The sequence below is a fragment of the Tachyglossus aculeatus genome, chromosome 2 (genome assembly GCF_015852505.1).
Source record: "Tachyglossus aculeatus isolate mTacAcu1 chromosome 2, mTacAcu1.pri, whole genome shotgun sequence".
NCBI lineage: Eukaryota > Metazoa > Chordata > Mammalia > Monotremata > Tachyglossidae > Tachyglossus > Tachyglossus aculeatus.
The window spans coordinates 40,713,331-40,738,708 of NC_052067.1; the positions used below are offsets into that span (position 1 = coordinate 40,713,331).

General features: G+C 44.3%; 1 protein-coding gene across 2 annotated transcripts in view; it reads left to right on the forward strand.

Annotated features, from left to right (window-relative positions):
- The window catches only part of LOC119922897 (myosin VIIA and Rab interacting protein), a 229,545-nt gene that overhangs the window by 115,919 nt on the left and 88,248 nt on the right, over positions 1 to 25,378 (forward strand). For both annotated transcript variants that reach the window (XM_038742511.1, XM_038742521.1), the window contains exon 3: positions 64 to 285. In XM_038742511.1, the coding sequence (XP_038598439.1) occupies positions 64 to 285 (222 nt within the window). The remainder of the gene's footprint in view (positions 1 to 63; positions 286 to 25,378) is intronic.

Genomic DNA, 25,378 nt, shown 5'->3' on the forward strand with positions numbered 1-25,378 from the left:
GGGCGGAGGGGGAAGCTGGGAGGCCGCCCTCCTTCCTGACATGAGGTGTCCTTCCTTCCCCAGTGAGATGAAGCAGAAGCTGGACGAAGAGGGCAGCAAGTGCCGCGTCCTCTGCAAGCACCAGGAGTTCACCGAGCGCTGCTGCATGCGCTGTTGCTCCCCCTTCACCTTCCTGCTCAACAGCAAGCGACAGTGCCGGGACTGCAAATACAACATCTGCAAGGGCTGCGGTTCCTACCAGAAGCCGGAGAAGGCCTGGCTCTGCCACATTTGCCAACAGACCAGGTAAGAGGCCCCCCCAGGCCCAACAGTTCAGGGTAACACAGCCTCTCTTCCAAGCTGCAGAGATAAGCCCTGATGCGTCCTCTCCCCAATTCACCTGCCTCTACACTGGCAGCTCATCGTTGTTATTTTTTATTTTTTCTTTCTGGTATCCGTTAAGCGCTTACTATGTGCCAGGCACTGTACTAAGCGCTGGGGAAGATACAAGCTGATCAATTCTATTTGTTCTGATGACTTTGACACCTGTCTACATGTTTTGTTTTGTTGTCTGTCTCCCCCTTCTAGACTGTGAGCCCGTTTTGGGTAGGGACCGTCTTTATATGTTGCCAACTTGTACTTCCCAAGCCCTTAGTGCAGTGCTCTGCACACAGTAAGTGCTCAATAAATACGATTGAATAAATGAATGAAAAGTTGGACACAGTCTATGTCCCACACAGGGCTCACGGTATTGATCCCCCTTTTGCCAAGAGAAGTGAAGTAACTTGCCTAAGGCCCCTCAGCAGAAAAATGGCAGAGCCGGAATTGGAATCCAGGGCCTTCTGACTCCCAAGCCCGGGCGCTGTCCACTAGACCACATGGCTTCTCGTTGTGGGGAAGGAGCATGTCTACCAACTCAGATTGTACTCTCACAAGTGCTTAGTACAGAGCTCAGCACACAGTAAACGCTCAATCAGTCATTCATATTTATTGAGCATTTGCTTTGGACAGAGCACTGTACTAAGTATTTTGGAGAGTACACTGTAACAGAATTGGTAATAATAATAATAATAATAATGGCATTTATTAAGCACTTACTATGTGCAAAGCACTGTTCTAAGCACTGGGGAGGTTACAAGGTGATCAGGTTGTCCCTTGAGGGAATCATGGTCTTAATCCCCATTTTACAGATGAGGTAACTGAGGCTCAGAGAAGTGAAGTGACTTGCCCAAAGTCACACAGCTGACAATTGGCAGAGCCAGGATTTGGACCCATGACCTCTGTCTCCAAAGCCCAGGCTCTTTCCACTGAGCCACGCTGCTTCTCTGCCTACAACGAGCTGATTTTTGAGAGGGATTGTCAGGATTTTTTTTAGCATTTATTAAGCGCTTACGATGTGCAAAGCACTGTTCTAAGCGCTGGGGAGGTTACACGGTGATCAGGTTGTCCCACATGGGGCTCACAGTCTTAATCCCCATTTTACAGATGAGGTAACTGAGGCCCACAGAAGTTAAGTGACTTGCCCAAAGTCGCACAGCTGACAAGTGGCGGAGCCGGGATTTGAACCCATGACCTCTGACTCCAAAGCCCGTGCTCTTTCCACTGAGCCACGCTGCTTCTCTGAGGATTGCTCAGGGTTGTCACTCCCACCTATGGATCAATCAGTGGTATTATTTATTGGGCACTGACTGTGTGCAGAGCACTGTACTGAGTGCTTGGGAGAGTGCGGTATAACAATATAACAGGCACATTCCCTGCCCAAAATGAGCTGCCAGTCTAGAAATGCTCAGGAAATACCACTGGCTGATTGATGGATGCATTGAGGATACAGCGCTTGGCCCTATGCAGACACAAAGGTCCCCACTCCCCTCCACAAGGCCCTCCCTGGGGCATGGGGAGTGAGAAGGGATTAAAACGCGGGCCTGGACTCCTTCCACTATCACTAATAATGATCTCATTTATTAAGTGCCTTTTCAGTAATAAGCATTGGGTTAGACACAAGAAAATCACATCAGACACAGTCCCTGTCCCACATGGGGCTCATGGTAAAAGGCCACACTGCTTCTCTTTCTCTATCCCTCTCTCTCCCTCCACCTCCCTCACTCTCTCCCGCTGTGGAGAAGTCACACCATTTGTGAGCCCCGTGTGGGCCATGAACTGTGTCCGACCTGATTAGCTTGTATCTACCCCCGCACTCAGCACAGTGCCTGGTACAGAGTAAGTGCTGAACAAATACCATTAGAAAACAAAAAAAAAAAGATTTATCAATTGGAGTGGGCATACTCATGTTGTTCTCTCCCAAGCACTCAATATAGAGCTCAGCGTACAGTAAGCGCTCAATAAATACCATTGTTTATTGGGATGAGACTGTGAGCTCGTTATGGGTCGGGAATGTGCCTGTTGTTATATTGTACTCTCCCAAACGCTTAGTACAGAGCTTTGCACACAGTAAGTGCTCAATAAATATGATTGGGTGAACAGTAAATTCATTGGGCAAGTCACTTCACTTCTCTGGGCCTCAGTACCTCATCTGTAAAATGGGGATTAGGACTGTGAGCCCCACGTGGGACAACTTGATCACCTGGGATCTACCCCAGTGCTTAACGCAGTGCTTGACACATAGTAAGTGCTTAACAAGTACCATTATTTTTATTATTATTGATGCTTTTTGCCGTTTTTCCCTGGGTTCTGTCTGGGGCCCATTTGTCTGCTATCTTCCTCCCTGCCCTGCCTCTCTGACATTCCGGGGCTTCCCTCCTTGAGGTATATTCCCCTCTCACTTCCATGTCAGCAAATGAAACCTACCACCCCACACTTCCTCCAGCTAGGAGAAAATGCCAAACCTCTCAGTGATTGGCCTTGCTTTCTTGAAGATGACTTCACCCCATCTCCTAATCGGACACCTCTGGCTTTGGCTCTCTGAAGGAGGCGGTGTCCTCTTCTGGCCCATTTTGGGACCTTGGATTCATTCATTCAATCGTACTTATTGAGCACTCTTATTGAGCACTTACTGTATACAGAGCGCCATACTAACCGCTGGGAAGAGTACAGTATAACAATAACCAGACACATTCCCTGCCCACAACGAGCTTACAATCTAGAGGACGGGCTTACAGTCTAGAGGATTGTTTCGTCTTGCTTTCAGCAAAGATTTTCCCTGCACCTCAGATCCTCTCCCTACCTAGCCGGGGCTTTGTCAGTTCCAAAGTGCCGAAAAGGGGATAATCTTGCAAACTGTAGGCCGGTTGAAGGGCTTGTGTGGTAATCGTGGAAAAGGAGTTGCCAAGTATTGTACAGAGTGCTGCATAATAGCAATAAATGGTATTTTGGAAATGCTTACTTTGTGCAGAGCACTGTACTGAGCCCCTGGGGGACTACAATACAGGAGACACGATTGTAGACATTAGTAGACACAAATCCAGCCCGCAGATAGCTTACTGTCTAGCTGGGGAGACAGATGCTAAGATGAATTACAGGTAGGGAAAGCGACCAAATATAACATGGAGGCAGTGTAGTCTAGTAGGAGAGCAAAGAGCAGGAAGTCAGGATGCACAAATTTGAGTCCCAGAAATGCCTATGGCCTGCTGTGTGACCTAGGGTAAGTCACATAAAATCTCTGTGCCTCAGTTTCCTCATCTGTCAAATGGGGTTAAAATACTATCTTTCCCTCCCTCTTTTACCATGAGCCCCATGTGGGACAGGGACTGTGTCTGATGTGATTTTCTTGTCTCTAACCCAATGCTACTTACTGAGAAGGCACTTAATTAATGGGATCATTATTAGTGATATAATACAATCAGATCAGACACAGTCCTTGTCCCATATGGGGCTCATGGTAAAAGAGGTAAAAGCTTAGTACAGTGCTCTGCACATAGTAAGCGCTCAATAAATACGATTGATTGATATGGGGCTCTAATCTAGGGAAGAGAGAGAACTGGTATTTAATTCCCATTTTACAGGTGAGGAAACGAGAGCACAGAAAATAATAAGAATAATAATGATGGTATCTGTTAAATGCTTACTCTGTGCCTGGCACTGTACTAAGCATTCGGGTGGATACAAACCAATCAGGCTGGACACAGTCCCTATCCCACAAGGGGCTCACAATCTCAATCCCCATTTTACAGATGAGGGACCTGAGGCCCAGAGAAGTTAAGTGACTTGCTCAAGGTCACACAGCAGGCAAGCCGTGGAGCTAGGATTAGAACCCAGATCTCCTGATTCGCCATCCTGTGCTCTTTCCACAAGGCCACGTTACTTTGCCAATGTGGTAATACTGTCAGAAATGAGCAGGAGAATGCTCAGTAAGATCACAGGAAAGACATTCACTTAGGGAGGAAAAACAAATTTCATGAGTTCAAATTGTTAACGTTCAGCTCTGTGAGGGAGCACATCACAAAGCAGATTACTATTATCATCCTCATTATCATCGTTATCATTACCACTGTATTGTTAAGCCCTTATTTTGTGTTAAGCACTGTTGTGAGTGCTGGGCTAGCCGAAATTAATCAGTTGGGCACTGTCCCTTCCCCGCAGAGGGCACACAGACTAAGTAGGAAGAAGAGCAGGTATTTCCTTTCCATTTTACATATCATCATCATCATCAATCGTATTTATTGAGCACTTACTGTGTGCAGAGCACTGTACCAAGCGCTTGGGAAGTACATATGAGGAAACTGAGGCACAGAGGAGTTGTAACTTGCCCAAGGGGCATCAGAACCCAGGTCATCTGACTCCCAGGCTTGTCATCTCATCTAACAAAGCTTTTCAGTTGGATTTCCCTGGAAATCAATTGTGTGTGTGTGTGTGTGTGTGGTTTGTTTGGGAGGAATGGGGGGAGGCGGGCAGGGAACTGAACGTGCTTGCTATAAGAGTCACTCAGAGTCAGTCAGTTGTATTTACTGACCGCTAACTATGTGCAGAGCACTAAGTGCTGGGGAGAGTTCAACAATAAACAGACACGTTCCCCGACCGGGTTGCCTGTGACTGTGATCCGTGAGCTTGGTGATTGGAGAGACCGAAGTCATAGGTAGGGAGGGTGGGGAGGGTTTAGCATTAATGCGTGGGTTGGTCCAGTTCAAACCACAGGATCCGCTTTTTGTCAACACTTTGCCCCGATGGCCTGAGTCATCATCATTAGACGTCCATCTGACGTCACACCCTCTCAGTAACGAAGATTTCTTGAAAACCCCAAGCCCCAATAATACCTGGCTTTCAGCCAGTGGATTGGCAAGGGAGAACAGACACGTTCTCATTTGTACAGCTCGGCTCCGGGCAGGCCTTTGAGTCATCAATTCCCTGTCAAGAGCTCTTGCCCGGAAGCCCTCGGGGGAGTCCAACTGGGAGAAGGAAAGGCAGGCCGGGATCATCTCTGGCCCTGAACAATATCAGCTGCAATGTCAATTAAGTCCGAGCGTAAGCACCGGAGTTTGCCAGTCTCACTGTAGGGCTGAAGTCATTTGGGGGCTTGGAGAGCGGAGCCAATTTAATTGGGGAAGAGAGAAAATCCTACGGAGTCTTAGCTTAAAAGGACGGTTTGTTTCTTCCAAGTTGATTTCTCTCAGGTTTCCTTGCCTCGACGTACATTATGGTATTTGTTATTCATTCAGTTGAATTTATTGAGCTCTTACTGTGTGCCGAGCACTATACTAAGCGCTTGGAAGGTACAATTCAGCAATAAAGAGAGACAATCCCTGCCCACACCGGGCAAATGCCACCCCTCTAGCCTGTAAGTATGCCACCCCTCTAGCCTGTAAGTATGTTTGAGGCAGGGAAAGTGTCCACTTATTCCCTTGTATTGTAATGATAATGATGGCATTTGTTAAAAGCTTACTATGTGCAAAGCGCTATTCTAAGCGCTGGGGGGATACAAGGGGATCGGGTTGTCCCATGTGGGTCCCACAGTCAATCCCCATTTTACAGATGAGGTAACTGAAGCTCAGAGAAGTTAAGTGATTGGCCCAAGGTCACACAGCAAATATGTGGCAGAGCCGGGATTAGAACGCATGACCTCTGACTCCCAAGCCCAGGCTCTTTCCACTGAGCCACGCTGCTTCTCTCTCCCAAGTGCTTAGTACAGTGCTGTATGCATAGTAAGTACTCAATAAGTACCGTTGATTCACTGATTGCTCATTATGTTCTAAACACTGTGCTGGAGGAGCTTCAGACAATCAATTTGTACATCTCTCCCGTTCCTTATGGGGCTCATCGTCTAAGTAGGATGGAAAGTGCATATTTATTCCTCACTTTTCAGATGATAAAACTGAGACCGAGACATGAAGTGACTCACCCAAGGTCACACAGCAGGTATCAGGCAGAGCCGGAGTTAGAAGCAAGGTCCCCTGACTGTCAGGCCCCCACTCTTTCCACTAGTCCACACAACAGCCCCCTTGTCTGTCAGGTAGATGCTGTGAGGGTAGTGAGAGAGGAGAAAAAATGCGATGTCATCTTCGATGCTTCAGCAATGCTTTCCCCTTTCAAACAAGGAAAGTTGCATTTTACTCTCAAACCTCACATCACCGTTCCATTGTCCACACCTTTCTGCCTGCTTTCAAATCAACCAATTGGTCAATCGGTCAATCAGTGGTATTTATTAAGTGCTTACTCTGGGCAGAGCACTATAGTAAGCACTTGAGAGAGGATAATAGCATTAGTAGATACAATCCCTGCACTCAAGGAGCTTACAATCAAACGTGGGAGACCAGCACTGAGGTCAAAGACAGGTAGGGATGAGCAAGAATGTGTAAAGGTAAGTCCATAGTATTATAATAATAATTATGGTACTCCTTAAGTGCTTACTGTGTGCCAAGCACTGTTCTAAGCCCTCAGATAAATATAAGTTAATCAGGTCAGATATAGTCCCTGTCGCACCTAGGGCTCACAGTCTTAATCCCCATTTTACAGTTGAGGCAACTGAGGCACAGAGAAGTGAAGTGACTTGCTCAAGATCACACAGCAGACATTTGGAGAAGCAGATCCTTATGCTCCCAGGCTCATGCTCTCTCCACTAAGCCACACTACTTCTCATAAGAGCAATAGCGGGTGGGGGAAGTAGGGATAAGTGTTCAGAGGCTTGGGTGTGTGGTCTGCTCACAGTTAGTGCTTATTAAATACGATTGAATGAATTGAATCAATGAAAAGCACCGGAGTGACCCTAGGCGGCGAGGTGATTGAATAATCAGGGAAGACTGCCTGGTGGAGATGTGATTTCAATACTAAGAATAATTGTGGTATTTGCCAAACATGGGGGTAGATAAAGGTAATCAGATTGAACACAGTCTTTTTCCACACAGGACTCACAATTTAAGAGGAAGGGAAAACAGGTATCTTAGCTCCATTTCATAGATGAGGAAAGCGAGTTCCAGAGAGGAAAAGTGACTTGGCCAGGGCCATAAAGCAGACCTGTGACAGAGCTAGGATTTGAACCCAGACTCCTGATTCCCAGTCCCAGGATCTTTCCCGAAAGTGACTTGCCTCCCTTCGTTCACCCTTCCAACCCCACAGCACTTTTGTATATATTGTAATTTATCGATTTATATTAATATCTGTCTCCCCCTTTAGACTGTAAGCTCACAGTGGGCAGGGAATTTTTCTGTTATATTACTATCCTGTACTCTCCCATGCACTTAGTACAGTGCTCTGCACCCAGTAAACGCTCAATAAATACGATTGACTGACTGACGTAGTCCAGATTTCTCCAAACCAAACCTAGCAATCTCCAGAGGATTTTTCACCGACTTTTCTTATGGTATTTGATAAGCGCTTACTATGTGCCAGGCACTATACTAAGCTCAGGAGTAGATACAAGTCAATCAGTTTGGACACAGTCCATATCCCACCTGGGGTTCACATTCTAAATACCCATTTTACAGATCAGGTAAGAGAAGCATAGAAAAGTTAAGTGGCTTGCCCAAGGTGCCACAGAAGACAAGAAGTGGAGCCAGAGTTAGAACTCAGGTCCCTCTGACTCACAGGCCAATGCTCTATCCACTAGGCTCACTGCTTCTCTTAGACTGTTCCATGAATTCCCAAGGGATTGGGAAGGGGCCTTATGTGGCTGGGAGTTCAGGATGGATTTGGAAATTCGCCCAGAGTTTCTGTCCAAGCAAAGTATCTGGGTTTTCCACTTCTCATAAGCATCTTGCCTGGATTTTGTCTTCCTTGTAGTAGAGTGTCCTCTTTGTTACAACTGAAGTTGAAAACTTTAGCCGTTTTTGCAGATATCTGAATGTTATGAAAAAGTAGAGTTTTCTTTCCCTGGTAGAAAGTGGTTTTGTTTTTCCATCCGTCCGCAATTCAGAAGCAGCAGAATGCCTTATGCACAACTTAAAAAAAATGTATGCGTTTTGGCTTGGATCGAGCTTGGAAAATTCAACCAAATAGAAATTTTTTGAATTAAATTTGTAGCCACTGAGGGTTAGTTAGAGGGAAGTCTAATCAGCTTTAATTATTGAGCTTGCTTAATAAAATTGCTACATGGCCACTTTGATATTTGGATTTTCTTCATCCACGCTGATGGTCTCTCTGCTTCAGGCTCATCAGAATATTGATTTTAATTTAAAATACATTATGGGTTTCAGATTCAGATTACCTTGGGAATCCTCCCCCCAACCCCATGTGCTTTTCTGTGATTAAAAATAAATTATATCTCCGAAGTTAGGCAAAAACACTTTATAAACAGGTTTCCATAAAAAGGAAAAGTATGCTTCATTAAAATAATAATGGCAAATAGGCAGTTAAATCTGCCCCGTAAACAAGCCGCTACACCCCCATTTGTCCAGTGTCAATGAGGATTTGGCGAGATTCATGAATATTTACGAAGTGAAATGAGGGAAAATTGTTAACTTGAATGTACTTCAATTAATGTGGTGAGATATAAATTTTCTAAAATGTACAAGAAGGCGATTAAAGTGCTTAGAGGAGCTCTGTGTTGCCTTCCTAAACCTTTTTTTAAACTTAAGGCTAATTTCAACCTGCACAGCTTTGCAAAGGTGAAGAATCCAATCTGCTCACTGTGCCCTGGATGGGAAAAATATTGACGTCAGCTGATTTTAAATCAACCAGGTTCCAGCTCCAGTGGGTGCCCCCTTGCCCTAATGCTATGGGAAAAGATAAACAACAATTGGCAGTCCCTGACCCACATGGGGCTTGCAGTTTGAGGGGGAGGGAGAACAGGGATTCAATCCCTATTTTATAGATGAGGAAACCGAGGCCCCGAGTAAACGGATTGGTGAGTAACAGTAGAACAGCGACTGTCAGAAAGACAGGCCTATGGCTGAAAGTCCTCCCCTCCCCTTCCCTCCTCCTCCTTGCCCAACTGACCAAAAGCTCATCCAATTCAATTTCATTTACCCAAAAGATGCTGACAGTCTGAGTCCCTCCTCATATTCAACAGACAACTATTCTCCCCACCTTCAGAGCCTTATTGAAAGCACATCTCCTCCAAGAGGCCTTCCCTGATTAAGCCCTCCTTTCCTCTTCTCCCACTCCCATCTACGTCGCCTTGACTTGCTCCCTTTATTCATCACCCCCTCCCAGCCCCACTGCACTTATGTATATATCTGTAATTTATTTCTTTATATTAATGTCTATCTCCCCCTCTAGACTGTAAGCGCCTTGTGGGCAGGGAATGTGACTGATTATTGTTATATTGTACTCTTCCCCAATGCTTAGTGCAGTGTTCTGCACACAGTTAAGTGCTCAATAAATACCACTGACTGACTGTTAGTAAGAATAATTGACTTTCTATTATACCTTACTTTCGTAGTATCCCACCAAATTAGTCATCCATTTTTAGATAAAAGGTTGAAGTAGGAAATTTGTGAACCATTGGCTCAATGGGTCTGAACAATGGCTCAGAGAAGCAGCATGGCCTAGTAGCTAGAGCAAGGGCCTGGGACTCATAAGGACCTAGGTTCTAATCCTGACTCCTCCATGTGTCTGCTGTGTGACCTTGGGCAAGTCACTTCAATTCTGGGTGCCTCAGTTACCTCATCTGTAAAATGGGGATTGACCGTGAGCCCCACGTGGGACATGGACTGCATCCGTTTCGATTAGCTTGTTTCTGCCCCAGCACTGTGTACAGTGCCTGGTCCATAGTAAGCATTTAACAAATACCATTTTTAACAAAAGGGGCTAGGGAGAAGGCAAGAGAACAGGAGAGAGATGAAGGGCAAAAATAGAGTGGGAGAAATGAAGGAAATGGAGGAGAGACAGAAATATTTTTCCAGTCTTTTTCAATTAGAAGCATAGAAGAAAATATTCTGGAGGCTTCTGGATATTTAAATTGTTACTTCTTCTGCTAAGTCTAATTTAAATGCAGCAGGTCAAAGCACATGGATTTCAGGTCAATGAAAAGGGGCCTTGCTGCATTAACGGCATTATTAAGGCAACGTCAGGATAAATTTCAGCCTGGTAGAAATGTTAAAAATGGCACGTTCTCAGAATGTGCCGTCTTCCTGCCAAATTGGCATTATCTCCATTCTCAGATCCCAAGTCTTCCCCCTTTCATCCCATGTACCCCTTCTTACCATGTGCTGGGCCGATAGCAAGAAAGTGCACCTGCAGTTAATGGATTTCCTTGAAAAAATGAGAAGAGATCGAGTTCATTAAGCACCTTGCTAGCCTTCTCCCTGATTTTCTTCAAGCCTCTGGCTCATGCATATTTGCTAATGTGGGCAGCTAGAATAAGGTTTTGAAAAGATCCTTGTTGTTGAGGAACCATTTCCATCCCCCACATAAAGGCTGTATCGAGGATATTGCAGTTTGGGCTTTAAATGATGAAACAGAAAAAAGTAGACAAAAATACGATTGATGTTGAGCTGGAATCTTCTGCAGTGTGAAGGATGGATAGATTCAACTCTGTGGAATGGATGCAATCTAAGGTGCTTAGGATGCATGAAAATCACCACGATGACCCTCCCATCCGTGTGGAAGTGACTTATAAACGTTCCACACAGTGGGTGAATCGGCCTCATCACATTATTGAAGGTGGCCTCGTGGAAAGAGCACAGGCCTGAGAGTCAGTGGATCTGGTTTCTAACCCCGCCTTTGCCTGCTGTGTGATCATGGACAAATCACTTAACTTCTCTGTGCCTCAGTTTCCTCATCTGTAAAATGGGAATTCAGTGCCTGCTCTCCCTCCCTCTAGGATTGTTAGTCCTGTGGGGGTATGAGGACATTGATCTGATTATCTTGTATTTGTCACAGCGCTTAGCACACTGCTTGGAACTTCTTGGTCTAATGACAAGAACATGGGCCTGAGGGTCAAAGGACTTGGGCTCTAATCTTGGCTCTGCCACCTGCCTGTTGTTGGACAAGTCAGTGGCTCAGTGGAAAGAGCCCGGGCTTTGGAGTCAGAGTTCATGGGTTCAAATCCCAGCTCTGCCAATTGTCAGCTGTGTGACTTTGGCCAAGTCACTTCACTTCTCCGTGCCTCAGTTACCTCATCTGTAAAATGGGGATGAAGACTATGAGCCCCCTGTGGGACAACCTGATCACCGTGTAACCTCCCCAGCACTTAGAACAGTGTTTTGCACATAGTAAGCGCTTAATAAATGCCATTATTATTATTATTATTATTATCATTATTATTATTATTATTCTCTGTGCCTCATTTACCTCATCTGTAAATTGAAGACTAAGACAGTGAGCCCTATTTGATTCATGGACTGTGCCCAGCCTGATCATTTTGTATCTAACTCAGCTCTTAGTACAGTGCTTGTCACATAATAAGTGCTTAACAAATACTGTTTTTTTTAAATGCCATCCTAAGTGAGTAGCCTGTGTGCCACCTTGACCGAACCATTGCTATCTGATGCCCACCTCTCATTCCCTGCCTCCCCTTCTCCCCAGCCTCAGGCCTGTGCTCTGGTGATCCGAAGAACAGAAGTGGCACCTGGCAGAGTAATATTGGGCATTGTCTAAAGCTTTTTCCCCTTTAACCCCTCTCCCTTCTTCTTATAATAGTACAAATGCATAAGTGACTCAGAAAGAAGGGAGAACAGAGTGGGGAGATGAAAAGTTAGTCAGGGAAGGCTGCATTGTACTGAACGCTGGGGTAGATCCAATACAGTCCTATTAGACACAGTCCCTGTCCCTTAAGGGGCTCACTGTCTAAGGAGGAGGGGGAATAATTTATTTTGTTAATGATGTATATTTATCTTTAATTCTATTTGTTCTGACGACTTGACACCTGTCCACATGTTTTGTTTTGTTGTCTGTCTCCCACTTCTAGACTGTGAGCCCGTTGTTGGGTAGGGACTGTTGCTATATGTTGCCGACTTGTACTTCCCAAATGCTTAGTACAGTACTCTGCACACAGTAAGTGCTCAATAAATATGATTGAATGAATGAAGGAATGAATAAGTATCAAAGGCCCACAGCACTTATGTACATATCCATAATTTATCAATTTATATAAATGTCCATCTCTCCCTCTAGACTGACTGTAAACTCTCTGTGGGCAGGTGTACCAAGTACTAGTACAGTGCTCTGACCACTCAGTAAATGCCATTAGAGGGAAACTAGAGGGAAAATTTGAGAGGTAAATGGTGCATCCCTAGCCATTAGAAGAATGTCAACAAGAGCAACAATTGCATTGTTCTTCCAAACATCCTGGTGTCACTTCAGACGCAGCAGCAGTGGCCTTATCAATCAGTAGTATTTATTGAGCACTTACTGTGTGCAGAGCACTGTACTAATCAATCAATCAATCGATAAATCGTATTTATTGAGCACTTACTGTGTGCAGAGCACTGTACTAAGCGCTTGGGAAGTACAAGTTGGCAACATATAGAGACAGTCCCTACCCAACAGTGGGCTCACAGTCTAGAAGGGGGAACTAAGCACTTATCCATTGCTAAGGCCAATGCTTGTTCCTTTAATCATCTTTATTGAATGCTTACTGTGTGCAGAGCACTGTACTAAGAGCTTAGGAGAGGACAATATAACAATAAATGGACACATTCCGTGTCCATACTGAACTTACAGTCTAGAGGGTGAGAAAGACATGAATATAAATAAATAAATTACAGATATGTACGAAAGTGCTGTGGAGCTGGGAGAGGGGATGAATAAAGGGAGCAAATGAGGGTGATGCAGAAGGGACTGGGAGAAGAGGAAATGAGAGTTTAGTCAGGGAAGGCCTCTTGGAGGAGATGTGCCTTCAGTGAGGTTTTAAAGGTAGGGGAGAATAATCGTCTGTCAGATTTGAGGAGGGAGGTGATTCCAGGCCAGAATCAGTACATGGGCGAGGGGTTGGCAGCAGGATAGACAAGATCGAGGTACAGTGAGAAGGATAGCATTGGAAGAGTGGAGTTTGTGGGCTGGATTGTGGTAGGAGAGTAGCGAGGTGTAGACTTGGCAGAAAATACCCCCTCACCCCCACCTCCCTCCCGATACAGATCCCTGAGGGTTCTGTACAACAGAAAGTGATAGATAGTGGTATGCGACTCTGCCTTGCAAAGCACAGACATGACCAGCAAACCCATGGCTAAACAAGAGCCCTGGCTTGGGGTAACGGAGCAATTGTTCAGGGCATCCATTCTCTTCAGGGGTCAATCCTGAAGAAATGTGAAGTAAATCGGGGCAGGCAACTCTGAAATCCCAGAGTGCAGAGCGTGGAGGAAGCTCAATGTCTTTCTTCACAGTGTCATAAAATGGAGTCATCATTATTCCAGTGCTGACAGGAGAGAGGCAGGAACAGGAAGGTGAAGTGGAAGGGGGACAGGTTGAGCCGCCAGTTATTATTCAGGTTTGGGGCTGACATTTCCCTTCTCTCTCCTACGCCTCAGGGATTAAGACAGCTCCTTGGCGGCCTTATTTCTTTTTTAGTTTCACCCTTTGTTCCCTGATCTGAGTTCCTGTGTAGGCCTGGGGGGGTGCCTCTAGGGGAGAGAGCAGAGCAGGAAACTATTAACCTGTGTCCTCTTACCAGGCTTGTGTCCAATGGGGAAATCCACTTTCAGGGAATCCCTCCTAGGAAATAGATATATGGTCCGGAGCTGTTGAGGAGCAGCAATGAATCCTTGATATGAGGACTGGTTTGCATGGCCCCTTAGAGGTACTTTGTTTAACCACTATTTACTGGCCTTGTTAACTAATCTTACCTTGTGACAAATGCTTTCAGTCTGTGACTTTCAAACCTCAAAAGTTAATCTCATGTGTGTCTGTGCTAAGAAGCCAAGACTTTTGTTTTTATGTTTTTATGATATTTATTTAAGTGCTCACTGTGTGTCAGACGTGGCATTAAGCACTGGGGTAGATACAACCCAATCAGGTTGGACACAGTCCATGTCCCCCTTGGGGCTCACGATCTTAATCCCCATTTTGCAAATGTGGTAATGGAGACACTTGGAAATGCAGTGACTTGCCTGAGGTCACACAGCCTACAAGCGGAGGAGCCAGGATTAGAATCCAGGACCTTCCAGACTCATATTTTACCCACTGAGCCATGCTGCTTGTATTGAATAAGTCTTACCCTACTGCTAATGTGCAGGCCAGTTTTTATTCTTACTGGGTAGCTCCAGTTGGTGGACAGATAGAGTGTATAAAAGAGTTGTGTGTGTGCACACGTGCAGGCACCTGTGTGTCCTAGTATATGGAGGAAGAGAGGCTAAAGAGATGGAGGAACTGACTACCAATTCTGTTGTATTGTGCTTTCCCAAGAGGTTAGTGGTGTGCACTACACACAGAATGCGCTCAATAAGTACAACAATGATGGGTGGTTTTGATTTTTCCAGCATTCTCTCTTCCGTGCTCCTCCCTCCCCTTCCGCTGTAATCAATCAATCAGATTCATTGAGCACTTACTGTGTGCCGAGCACTGTCCTAAGCACTCGGGAGAGGACAGTATAGCAGAGTTAGGAGACACGTTCCCTGCCCACAACAAAGTTACAGGCTAGAGGAGCAGACAGATGTGAATAGAAATGTTACGGATATAAGTACTTCCCAAGTGCTTAGTACAGTGCTCTGCACACAGTAAGCGCTCAATAAATACAATTGAATGAATGAACAAATAAGTTGTAGAATTTGTAGTGGGGTGGAGGTGCTCGTGGCTCTGTGGCCCAGAACATATGTCATAGTATCCCCTAAACCCTCAAACCTTCAGAACAGATTAGACTGAATTCCAGGGGCCCCTCCTGGCTTCATGTGCATGGTCTTCAACTCATGACTGACCTATTTCCCCGAAAGAGCAAGGTGGTTGTTTGGGTGGGGGATTTTTTTTTTTAATGGTATTTGTTAAGCACTTATTATGTACCAGGCACTGTACTAACCTCTGGGGTAGATACAAGCTAATCAGACTGGACACAGCCCATGTCCCACATGGCACTCACAGTCTTAATCCCCATTTTACAGATGAGGAAACTAAGGCTCAGAGAAGTGAGGCGACTTGCCCAAATTCACACAGCGGACAAGTGGCAGAGCTGGGATTAGAACCCAGCTCCTTCTGACTCATAGGCCCGTGCTGTATCCACTAGGCCACACTGCTTCTCAAGGAGGGGGTCCTACATACCATTACAAACAATATCAGTAGCTAAGGTTCAAGGGCCGGTGGCTGGACAAGATTGTGGATTCATTCATTCATTCAATCGTATTTATTGAGCGCTTACTGTGTGCAGAGAACTGTACTAAGCGCTTGGGAAGTACAAGTCAGCAACACATAGGGACGTTCTCTACACAGCAATGAGCTCACAGTCTAGAAGGGGGAGACAGACAACAAAACAAAACAGGTAGACAGGTGTCAAAATCGTCAGAACAAATAGAATTAAAGCTATAGGCACATCATTAACAAAATAAATAGAATAGTAAATATGTACAAGTAAAATAGAGTGATAAATCTATACAAATATATACTGGTGCTGTGGGAAGGGGAAGGAGGTAGGGCGGGGGGGATGGGGAGGAGGAGAGGAAAAAGGGGGCTCAGTCTGGGAAGGCCTCCTGGAGGAGGTGAGCTCTCAGTAGGGCTTTGAAGGGAGGAAGAGAGCTAGCTTGGCGGATGTTCATCAAATAGAAAATGTTCATCAAATAGAAAAATTCAGAAAGAAAGATTCAAAGAGGAGCAGGGAAAGATTAGTGTCTAAGGCAGAAGCCTCTTTCTTTTCTTTTTCTCAATCCCGGTCTCTCATCACTTTAGGATTTCCCAACTGACATTTATTTGGAAACGAACTTCAGACCTCATTGTATTTGTCAATCTCATCCAGATGATCTTTGTGGAAGGATTAACTGTTCTTGAACATTTTTTTTTTCCAATTAGATTCATGTGGGCTTTCTTTCAAACTGTCAAATGTGTTTGCTCCAGGAGGTTTCTACCTGGAAATGGGATCCTTTCTCTTACTCTGCAAGCCCTCCACTCACTTTGGGTGTGCTGTGAGCCCACTGTTGGGTAGGGACTGTCTCTATATGTTGCCAACTTGTACTTCCCAAGCGCTTAGTACAGTGCTTTGCACACAGTAAGCGCTCAATAAATACGATTGATTGATTGATTGATTGATGATCTCCTGTCATCTCTGCCCCTTTCCTCTTTCCTTATATTTGGTCTGGGGGCCAGAGGCAAGGCCACTTGTGGAAGATGGAACCAGCGTCCACATTATGGGCTTGAGTAGTGGCTAGTCGTTGTGCCCTGGGTTTGGGATTTGGGGCTGATTTAATTCAGTTAATGGCCTGGTTCCTGCTGTCATGGCCTAATGGAAAGACCATCAGCCTGGGAGTCAAAGGACCTGGGTTCTAATCCCTGCTCTGCCACTTGTCTGCTTTGTGTCCTAGGACAAGTCACTTCACTTCTCTGAGCCTCAGTTTCCTCATTGTAAAATATGGAGTCAGTTCCTGTTCACCCGCCTGCTTAGACTGTGAGCCCCTTGTGGGACAGCCTGATATAGAGAAGCAGCCTGGCTCTGTGGAAAGAGCATGGTCTTGGGAGTCAGAGGTCATGGGTTCTAATCTTGGCTCCGCCACTTATCAGCTGTGTGACTTTGGGCAAGTCACTTAACTTCTCTGGGCCTCAGTTACCTCATCTGTAAAACAGGGATTAAGACTGTGAGCCCCATGTGGGACAACCTGATTACCTTGTATCTCCCCCAGTGCTTAGAACTGTGCTTGGCACATAGTAAGCGCTTAACAAATATGAAAATTATTATTATTATTATTATCATCATCATCTTATAGCTTCCCCAGTGCTTAGTATAGAGCTTGGCACATAGTAAGCGCTTAACGAATACCACTATTATTATCATCATTACGTGCTCTTTTTCCCAAGGATCATTTACTCTAGCTGCTTTATTCTCCCATACTTCTAGACTGTGAGCTTGTTGTGGGCAGGGAATGTGTCTACCAACTCTGATATTGTACTCTCCCAAACACTTAGTACAGTGCTCTGCCCCAAATAAGTGCTCAATGAATGCCACTGATTGATTTTGTTCTGACATGGTGAGTTGTCAGATTAGGAAAGTTCTTCTTTGTGGGCAGGGAACATATCTACCAACTCTGTTATTGAGCTCTCCCAAGCACTTAGTATGGTGCACTGCACACAGTAAGTGGCCAATAAATATGATTGATTTATTGCTCCTTTCTCCGTTCAATTTGCTGCATGTGGATTGGACCCATGTGCCAGTTTCCTACCATTCTGTCTCCAACAGTGGCTACAGGATCCTTGGAGGAATCTAAAAATTATTTCCTCCATCCTAATATATTACGCATCTATTATACAGTGTCAAATGAAGTGATTTAAGGATTATATCAAGACTTGATAACAGCTTGGCTCTGAGATGGCTTACGTTGGGTGTCATGGAATTTCAAAGGACTATATGGGTGGCTTTTTATTTATTTATTGGTTTTTCATTTATTTTCATGGCGATTGTTAGGCATTTACTCTGTACCAATCAATCAATCAATCGTATTTATTGAGCGCTTACTGTGTGCAGAACACCGTACTAAGCGCTTGGGAAGTACAAGCTGGCAACATATAGAGACAGTCCCTACCCAACAGTGGGCTCACAGTCTAAAAGGGGGAGACAGAGAACAAAACCAAACATACTAACAAAATAAAATAAATAGAATAGATATGTACAAGTAAAATAAATAAATAAATAAATAGAGTAATAAATATGTACAAGCATATATACATATATACAGGTGCTGTGGGGAAGGGAAGGAGGTAAGATGGGGAGATGGAGAGGGGGACGACGGGGAGAGGAAAGAAGGGGCTCAGTCTGGGAAGGCCTCCTGGAGGAGGTGAGCTCTCAATAGGGCCTTGAAGGGAGGAAGAGGCTCTATACTAGGAGCTAGGGTAGACACAAGTTAATCAGATTGGACACAGTCCCTGTCCCAAATGGGGCTCACAGTCTTGATCCCCATTTTACATGAGGGAACTGAGTCACAGAGAAGTTAAGTGACTTGATCGGTTATTGATTGATTAATACGAACAATTGATTGTTGGATTGATAAGGAAATTTCCCTAAAATTTTCCTTCCTGTTCCACTGGGCTATAAAGAGGGACTGGATTTTCAGCGAACAGGGTGAGCCCCCCATTATTGCTCACACACAAAAAAAAAACTCCTCTGGAAGTCAAAAGCACCATTGTGTCTTAAATTAATATTAACCAACAGCTCTAATCCCATCACAAAAAAAGTCAGCTGGAGGTGTGTTCTCTGAAATGGATACTTTCCGTGCCACTCCAAATCTGGATGGCAAGCACTGCACAGTATTTACACTGCCTGTGAGCCTTCATAAGTCTAAAGAAATTAAAAACAGACTCTGCATTGCTCTTCACAGTGAGATTTATCAGGGGGATGGCGTATTGAACACTCCTGATATAAAACTTGACAGGGTATGGAGCGGAAAGCAGTTCTAACTTAGGCACTTGTGAGAGGACAGTATAATAGTCTACAATATAATGTGGCTACTGAGTGCTCTATCCTGTGAATCAATGCCTTATCGTGGCAGGAGAGTTTGAGTACACTGATGAAGCTTAGAACTATGCCATATAGGGTTACCCAAAATGGAAAAGTCTAAGCCAAAGCTTCAGACAAAGTTGATTTACCTGTACTGGGAAGCAGCAGCATAGGGAAGAGTCAAAGGCAGGTGATCAAAGACAACGGCAGAAACTCAAGTTTTTACTGTGCGGAAGAAGGCAACGGTAAACCACTAGCATATCTTTACCAAGAAAAATCTATGGATACATATACAAGGACGACTTTAAGGCAGAAGATTGTACGTTCTGGAGAAGGTGTGTCTTTGGGTCGGTAGCGATTTGGTGGCATTTGAAGAAGAATGAAGACTAAATACTAGGCACTGTACTAAGAGCTTGAGCGAGTACAACAGTACTAAGAAAAGATTCCTGCCTGTAAGGAGCTCACAATCTAATGGAGGAGATGGAGGAAAATTAGTGATTGCCAGAGTAAGAACAAATATCAAAGGGTAAGCAGGACCATCCAAACAGGATGGAAGAGCGGAACAAATAATTATGAAGAGATAAATGTATAAATGCTTTATAGAGCATGGACCAGGGATTAATAAGGTCCTGGGTTCTAATTCCAGCTCTGCCACTTACCTTCTGTGTGACCTGGGGTGAGTCACTTCACTTCTCTGGACCTCAGTTCCCTCATCTGTAAAATGGGGATTCAGACTGTGAGGCCTTTTTGAGATAGGGACTGTGTCCAACCCGATTATCTTGTATCTACCTCCAACACTTCAAGCGGTGCCTTGTCTTGTCTTATGCTGTTAAATGGTCTCCGACCCATAGCGACTCCATGGACTCAGCTCTCCCAGAACACCCCACCTCCATCTGCAATCGTTCTGGTAGTGTATCCAGAGAGTTTTCTTGGTAAAAAAAAATCAAGGCAGTGATTTACCATTGTCTTCTTCCAAGCAGGAAACTTGAGTCTCCACCCTCGACTCTCTCCCATGGCACTGCTGACCAGCATGGGTGAGTTTTGACTTGTAGCAGATTGCCTTCCACTCGCTAGCCACCGCCTAAGCTAGGAATAGAAGGGTATGCCTCTGCTTGACTCTCCCTCCCATGGCTGAGACTGGTAGAAGACTGGAAACTCCCCGGGTGCCATCCTGAGAGGGGCGAACAGAGCCTAGCACCTAGTAAGGGCTTAACAAATACCACAGTCATTATTATGTTACAGTGTATGAAGTACATGAGAAGCAGCGTGGCTCAGTGGAAAGAGCCCAGGCTCTGGAGTCAGAGGTCATGGGTTCAAATCCTGGCTCCACCAATTGCCAGCTGTGTGACTTTGGGCAAGTCACTTCACTTCTCTGGGCCTCAGTTACCTCATCTGTAAAAAGGGGATGTAGACTCTGAGCCCCTTGTGGGACAACCTGATCACCTTGTGACCTCCCCAGTGCTTAGAACAGTGCTTGGCACATAGTAAGCACTTAATAAATGTCATCATTATTATTATTACAGGCCTGATTTCTTCTGAGTCATAGGATCTGGGTTCTAATCCTGGCTCTTCCAGTTGCCTGCCGTTTGACCTCGGGCAAGTCACTTACCCCCTCTGTGCCTGGGTTTCCTCAACTGTAAATGCCTGCTCTCCCTCCTAATTAGACTGTGAGCCCCATGTGGAACAGGGACTCTATCCGATCTGGTGAACTTGTATCTATCCCAGTGCTTAGAACAACAGTGCTTGACACACAAGTAAGCGCTTAACAAATATCAAAATAATAATCTCAAACAATGGGAAATAGCAGAGAGGGCAGCCTGGTTGGCTACAAGTGAGTAAGGGATGGGTTTCCTTTAGCTCCTTTGTCTAGTATAGTACTCTGCAGTCAGCAGGTTGGTGCCCAATAAATACCTTTGATTGAATGGGATTTTTTTTATCTTAGTAGGTTTAAACCATCTGTGAACATCTCAGAGCTGGTGAACTCCCCAAGAAATCTGGAAATACTAATTTTTCGTAGTAGAAAACTCATTCCTCAAGCATTCAAAAATCACCTGCATGATTTTCTGAAGCTATAATTGAAAGTAGAAAATGAACAAAAGATGCATTTTTCTCATCACTCTAAATCTTATTTTGATCCTTTTAGCATATCATTGTCAATCCTGGGTAGCACATTTTGACCTTTTTTTCATCGTATGTATACGTCTTCAGTAAAATATGTGCATTCATGCATAAAATCAAGACTACAAGTGTGTCATTTAAACCCACTGCCAAGGACTCTACCAGAACCTTTCACCATGAATACCACATATTTGTCTACTTCATATAGAGGCAGTGAAAGTTAAAAGTAAACAAACACAAGCACCACCTTCCAGGTCAGCCATCTGTTGATTTGATTAATTTTACCGAGATGAAATGAAGGTAGTTAATTGACTGAGTAAAGTAACCAACAGCCTAGGCTAGTAATTAAACTTCCAGATGTTCTCAGCCTGTTAAATTCTGTTTCTAAAATCAAGCAAACCCGCTCATCCTCCCAGCTTCTTGACTCTACCCATCTGTCTCTCTAAGGACATCTACTTACACCTTTTCTCTTCCCACACAACAGTCAACCTTCACTCTCTCTCTCAGTTATTCTGTTTTCTTCCCAGGTGCCTTGCTGCTCTTTCCCAACTTTTCTTCTTATTTTATTTTGTCTTCCGTTTGTACCATTGTTCCATCTTCCTTTTGGTGATGTCCTTGAGAAACAGTGTGGCCTAGTGGAAAGAACACAGGTTTGGGAGTGGGAGGACTTGGGTTCTAATCCTGGCTCTGTCACTTATCTGCTGTGGGACCACTGGGCAAGTCACTCTATTTCTCTGTGCTTCAGTTACCTCATCTGTAAAGTAAGGATTAAGACTATGAGCCCTATGTGGAACGGGGACTGTGTCCAACCTGATTCAGTGTGGCTAAGTGGATAGAGCATGTGCCTGGGGATCAGAAGGACCTGGATTCTGATTCCAGCTCCTCCAGATATCCGCTGTGTGACCTTGGGCAAGTCATTTCACTACTCTGGACCTCAGTTACCTCATTTGTAAAATGGGGATTAAGGCTGTGAGACCCGTGTGGGACAGGGACTGTGTCCAACCTGATTAACTTGTATCTACCCTAGTGTTTAGAATAGTGTTTGGCACATAGTAATAATAATAACAATAATAATGGTATTTGTTAAACACTTACTGTGTGTCACACACTGTTCTAAGCGCTGGGGTAGATACAAGGTAATGAGGTTGTCCCACGTGGGGCTCACAGGCTTAATCTCCATTTTACAGATGAGGGAACTGAGGCACAGAGAAGTTAAGTGACTTGCCCAAAGTCACACAGCTGATAACTGATGGAGCAGGGATTAGAACCCACATCCTCTGACTCCCAAGCCCGGGCTCTTTCCACTAAGCTATGCTGCTTAGTACCATAATAATAATAATCATTATTATTATTATCTTGTATCTATCCTAGCACATAGTACAATGTCTCGCCCAGAGTAAATACTTAACAAATACAAATGCTTAAAGAGTCTTCGAAAAGCAGCAGGTGAACTGTTGGTTTGTCAAAGCAGAGTCATCGAATATTGGAACGTCTCTCAGTGATATCTTGTTGGAGCTCCTGGATTTATGGTCGAACAGGGTGGGCCTTGTCTCTGGAAAGGAGAGGACCTAAGTTTAAAAATTGCATTGATTTGTAATGCTATGGAAAAGTAGGAAATTCCACCGTCTATCTGTATATCAGATACACTGTAAGTAGTAAATGCTTATCAATCATATTTATTGAGCAGTTATTGTGTGCAGAGCACTGTACTAAGTGCTTGCAAGAGGACAGTATAACGGAATTGATAGACAAGTTCCCTGTCCCCAGTGAGCTTACAGTCCAGAGGGTGCAACAGACATCAGTATAAATAAATAAGTTATGAATATGGACATAAGGAGTGTGGGGCTGAAGGAGAAGGTGAAGTACAAATCAAATCAAATCAAAATGCAAAGGTGACACACAAGGGAGAACATTCTAGACTGTAAACTCATTGTGGTCAGGGAATAGGTTTACCAACTCTGTTATTTTTCACTCTTCACTGCTGTGCACACAGAAAGTGCTCAATAAATATGATTGATTGATTGACTGAGACCCTGCAGAGAAATACTACAGAGAAATAGCAGAAGTGTGTGGCCAGACTTCTGAAATTTGGACATCTATTACTAGTCGTCAGTTATTAATGACATTAAACACAGTAATGGACAGGTTAAATTTCCCCTTTGGTTTTCAATTTCTGATGTTGATACATTTGTTGATAGGACACCGTTGGGATTTTGGAGAATCACTGTGTTTTGCTCTTTCAGTTCCTTCTTTGTTTGGGAGTTTGTTTCTACAAAAACGAATGCGAGAGTCTTAAGGCTTACGTTAGGAACATGTGATTTCTTTGGAAGCCTTTAACCAAGTTTATATTTACATACAGGGAATTTGGCTTGTCAAGCATAACATGTTTTTCATCTGTTCCTGTTGTTTACAAAAGAGTCAGTTAAATTCTAGTTGGGCCAGCAATGATTCATGAAATTGACACTAATTTCTCGTCAGCAAATCAAAACCAAATGGTCTGTCTGTGAGGAAAGAGATAGATGTGTTTAAGCCTGTATATCAAATGAGAGTTGCTGTTTTTTTCTGAGAAAAAAAGCACCCCCATTTGGACCTAGTAGTAATCATTGTAATTGGATCTAGCAGTAGTAGTAGCCATCGTAATATTTATTCGTTTATTGCGAGCTTACTTGTTCACTTATTGAGTGCTTACTGTGTGGAAAAGAAATGGCTGAGAATTAAGCATGATTCCTAGCTCTCAGGGGACTCAGAATCTAAAAATGAAAAGTGGGGAGAAGGGACTGGCTCCTGGAGAGATGAAACAAAACACTAAGACTGTTGCCGTCTGCCTCCACGCGTCCAGCACAGCGGGGAGACGGGCACGCGCAATGGAAGAACACAGGCCAGGCGAGTCTCAAGGTGGACAAGGAGACTGTTTATTCAGCACACCGTGGAGGATTTTATATAGTGAGGAGCCTCAAGGGAGTTAGGTGACAGGCGGATAACTGCAAGCTTATCAGCAAGGCTGAGCTTATCAGCAAGACTGAGCTCATCAGCAAGGCTGAGCTTATCAGCAAGGCTGAGCTCATGCCTAGATGGGCACGTTCCCAAGGCAATTCTCAGAACAGCCCCAAATTATTTATCCAGCAGCCTGACTTCCTTCATTGTTCCTTGTAGGTCTTCCTGTGAGCACGGAAGGCCTGGCTTACTACCTAGGCCCAGATGTTAGGTCTGCCACAAGTCCCCCTTTTTGTTTTTGAAACAATTGCAAAGCATGGATTTGAGTAAGAAGCGGGCGAAGGAAGACGGATAGCCATCGGGCAACGCAGGGCAGGCAAAACATAAAGGAGTCACAGGGAATTGGCGTTCCTTCACCTCGGTTTACAAAGACTGGAAAAACCCCACAGAAGGACCATGGCCCTCCAAAATGTCAGGAAGAGAAACAGGTTGAGTAAAGAGGAAGAAGGGATTTTAAAGAGCTACCCTGCCCATCCTCCTGACACCTCACCAAATTGCTAGACTCCTCTGGCCCCTCTGCTCTGGTCTCTGAACCCATCATTTTGAAGGAATCTTTCACAACATATATTCCCCTAATAGCCCTCACCCCTAACTCATAGCCAGGCTCAGATCCAAGAGGGGGTGCTTCCTGGACCTTTTCTACGCAGGAAAAAGAAATCTGGCCAACCCAAAGACGTTTCACAAAATAGTCTTCTGGGTAGATAAATTTGTCCTCACAGTTTGCCTCAAATTATCCACTCTTGCACAACTTAACAGATGTTGCAAGTATGTCTATGCATTGTGTAATATAAGATTTAATTACTGAATGCACTCTCCCAGTGGCATGATTACATTTATCCTTTAGTCCATCTCATTTTTATAAAAAATTGAGCCCTTGAAAACCAGGATATTACAAGGGATTGCATTTCTTTAATTGACAAGCGGGTAAAAAAAAATTTCAGTTTTAAAAAGACTGAAAATCTGTGGAATGTTAACATAGCTCAGCTATCAAAAAGCCATAAAAATTAGAGCCTGCTTTCTCTGTGGAAGAGAAAGAAAAGAATATCCTAATATCCTAATGATGTACAATTAATTATATTATTTTACACTGTCTTTCAATTTAGTTTTTCAGGTTCACCCTCATCTCTCAAGAGGGCTTTCCCACCTCCGTTTGTCACAGAGCCTTTCAGTTCTAACTAATGCTTAGAAACTGCAAGGAACGGGACAGCCATTTGGTAGAATATTCTAGAGGAAGCTGTGAAAATTGGGTCTTAAAGATTGCTCTTGGCTCTTATGCTTGCAGTAGCTGGATCTTGGTGACCCTCTGCTGTGCCTCTGCTAGCCTCAGCTGCACTTTGGCTAGCAGCCTGCAATGCACAGAGGGCAATACCCCTGTAATAATAATAATAATAATAATAATAA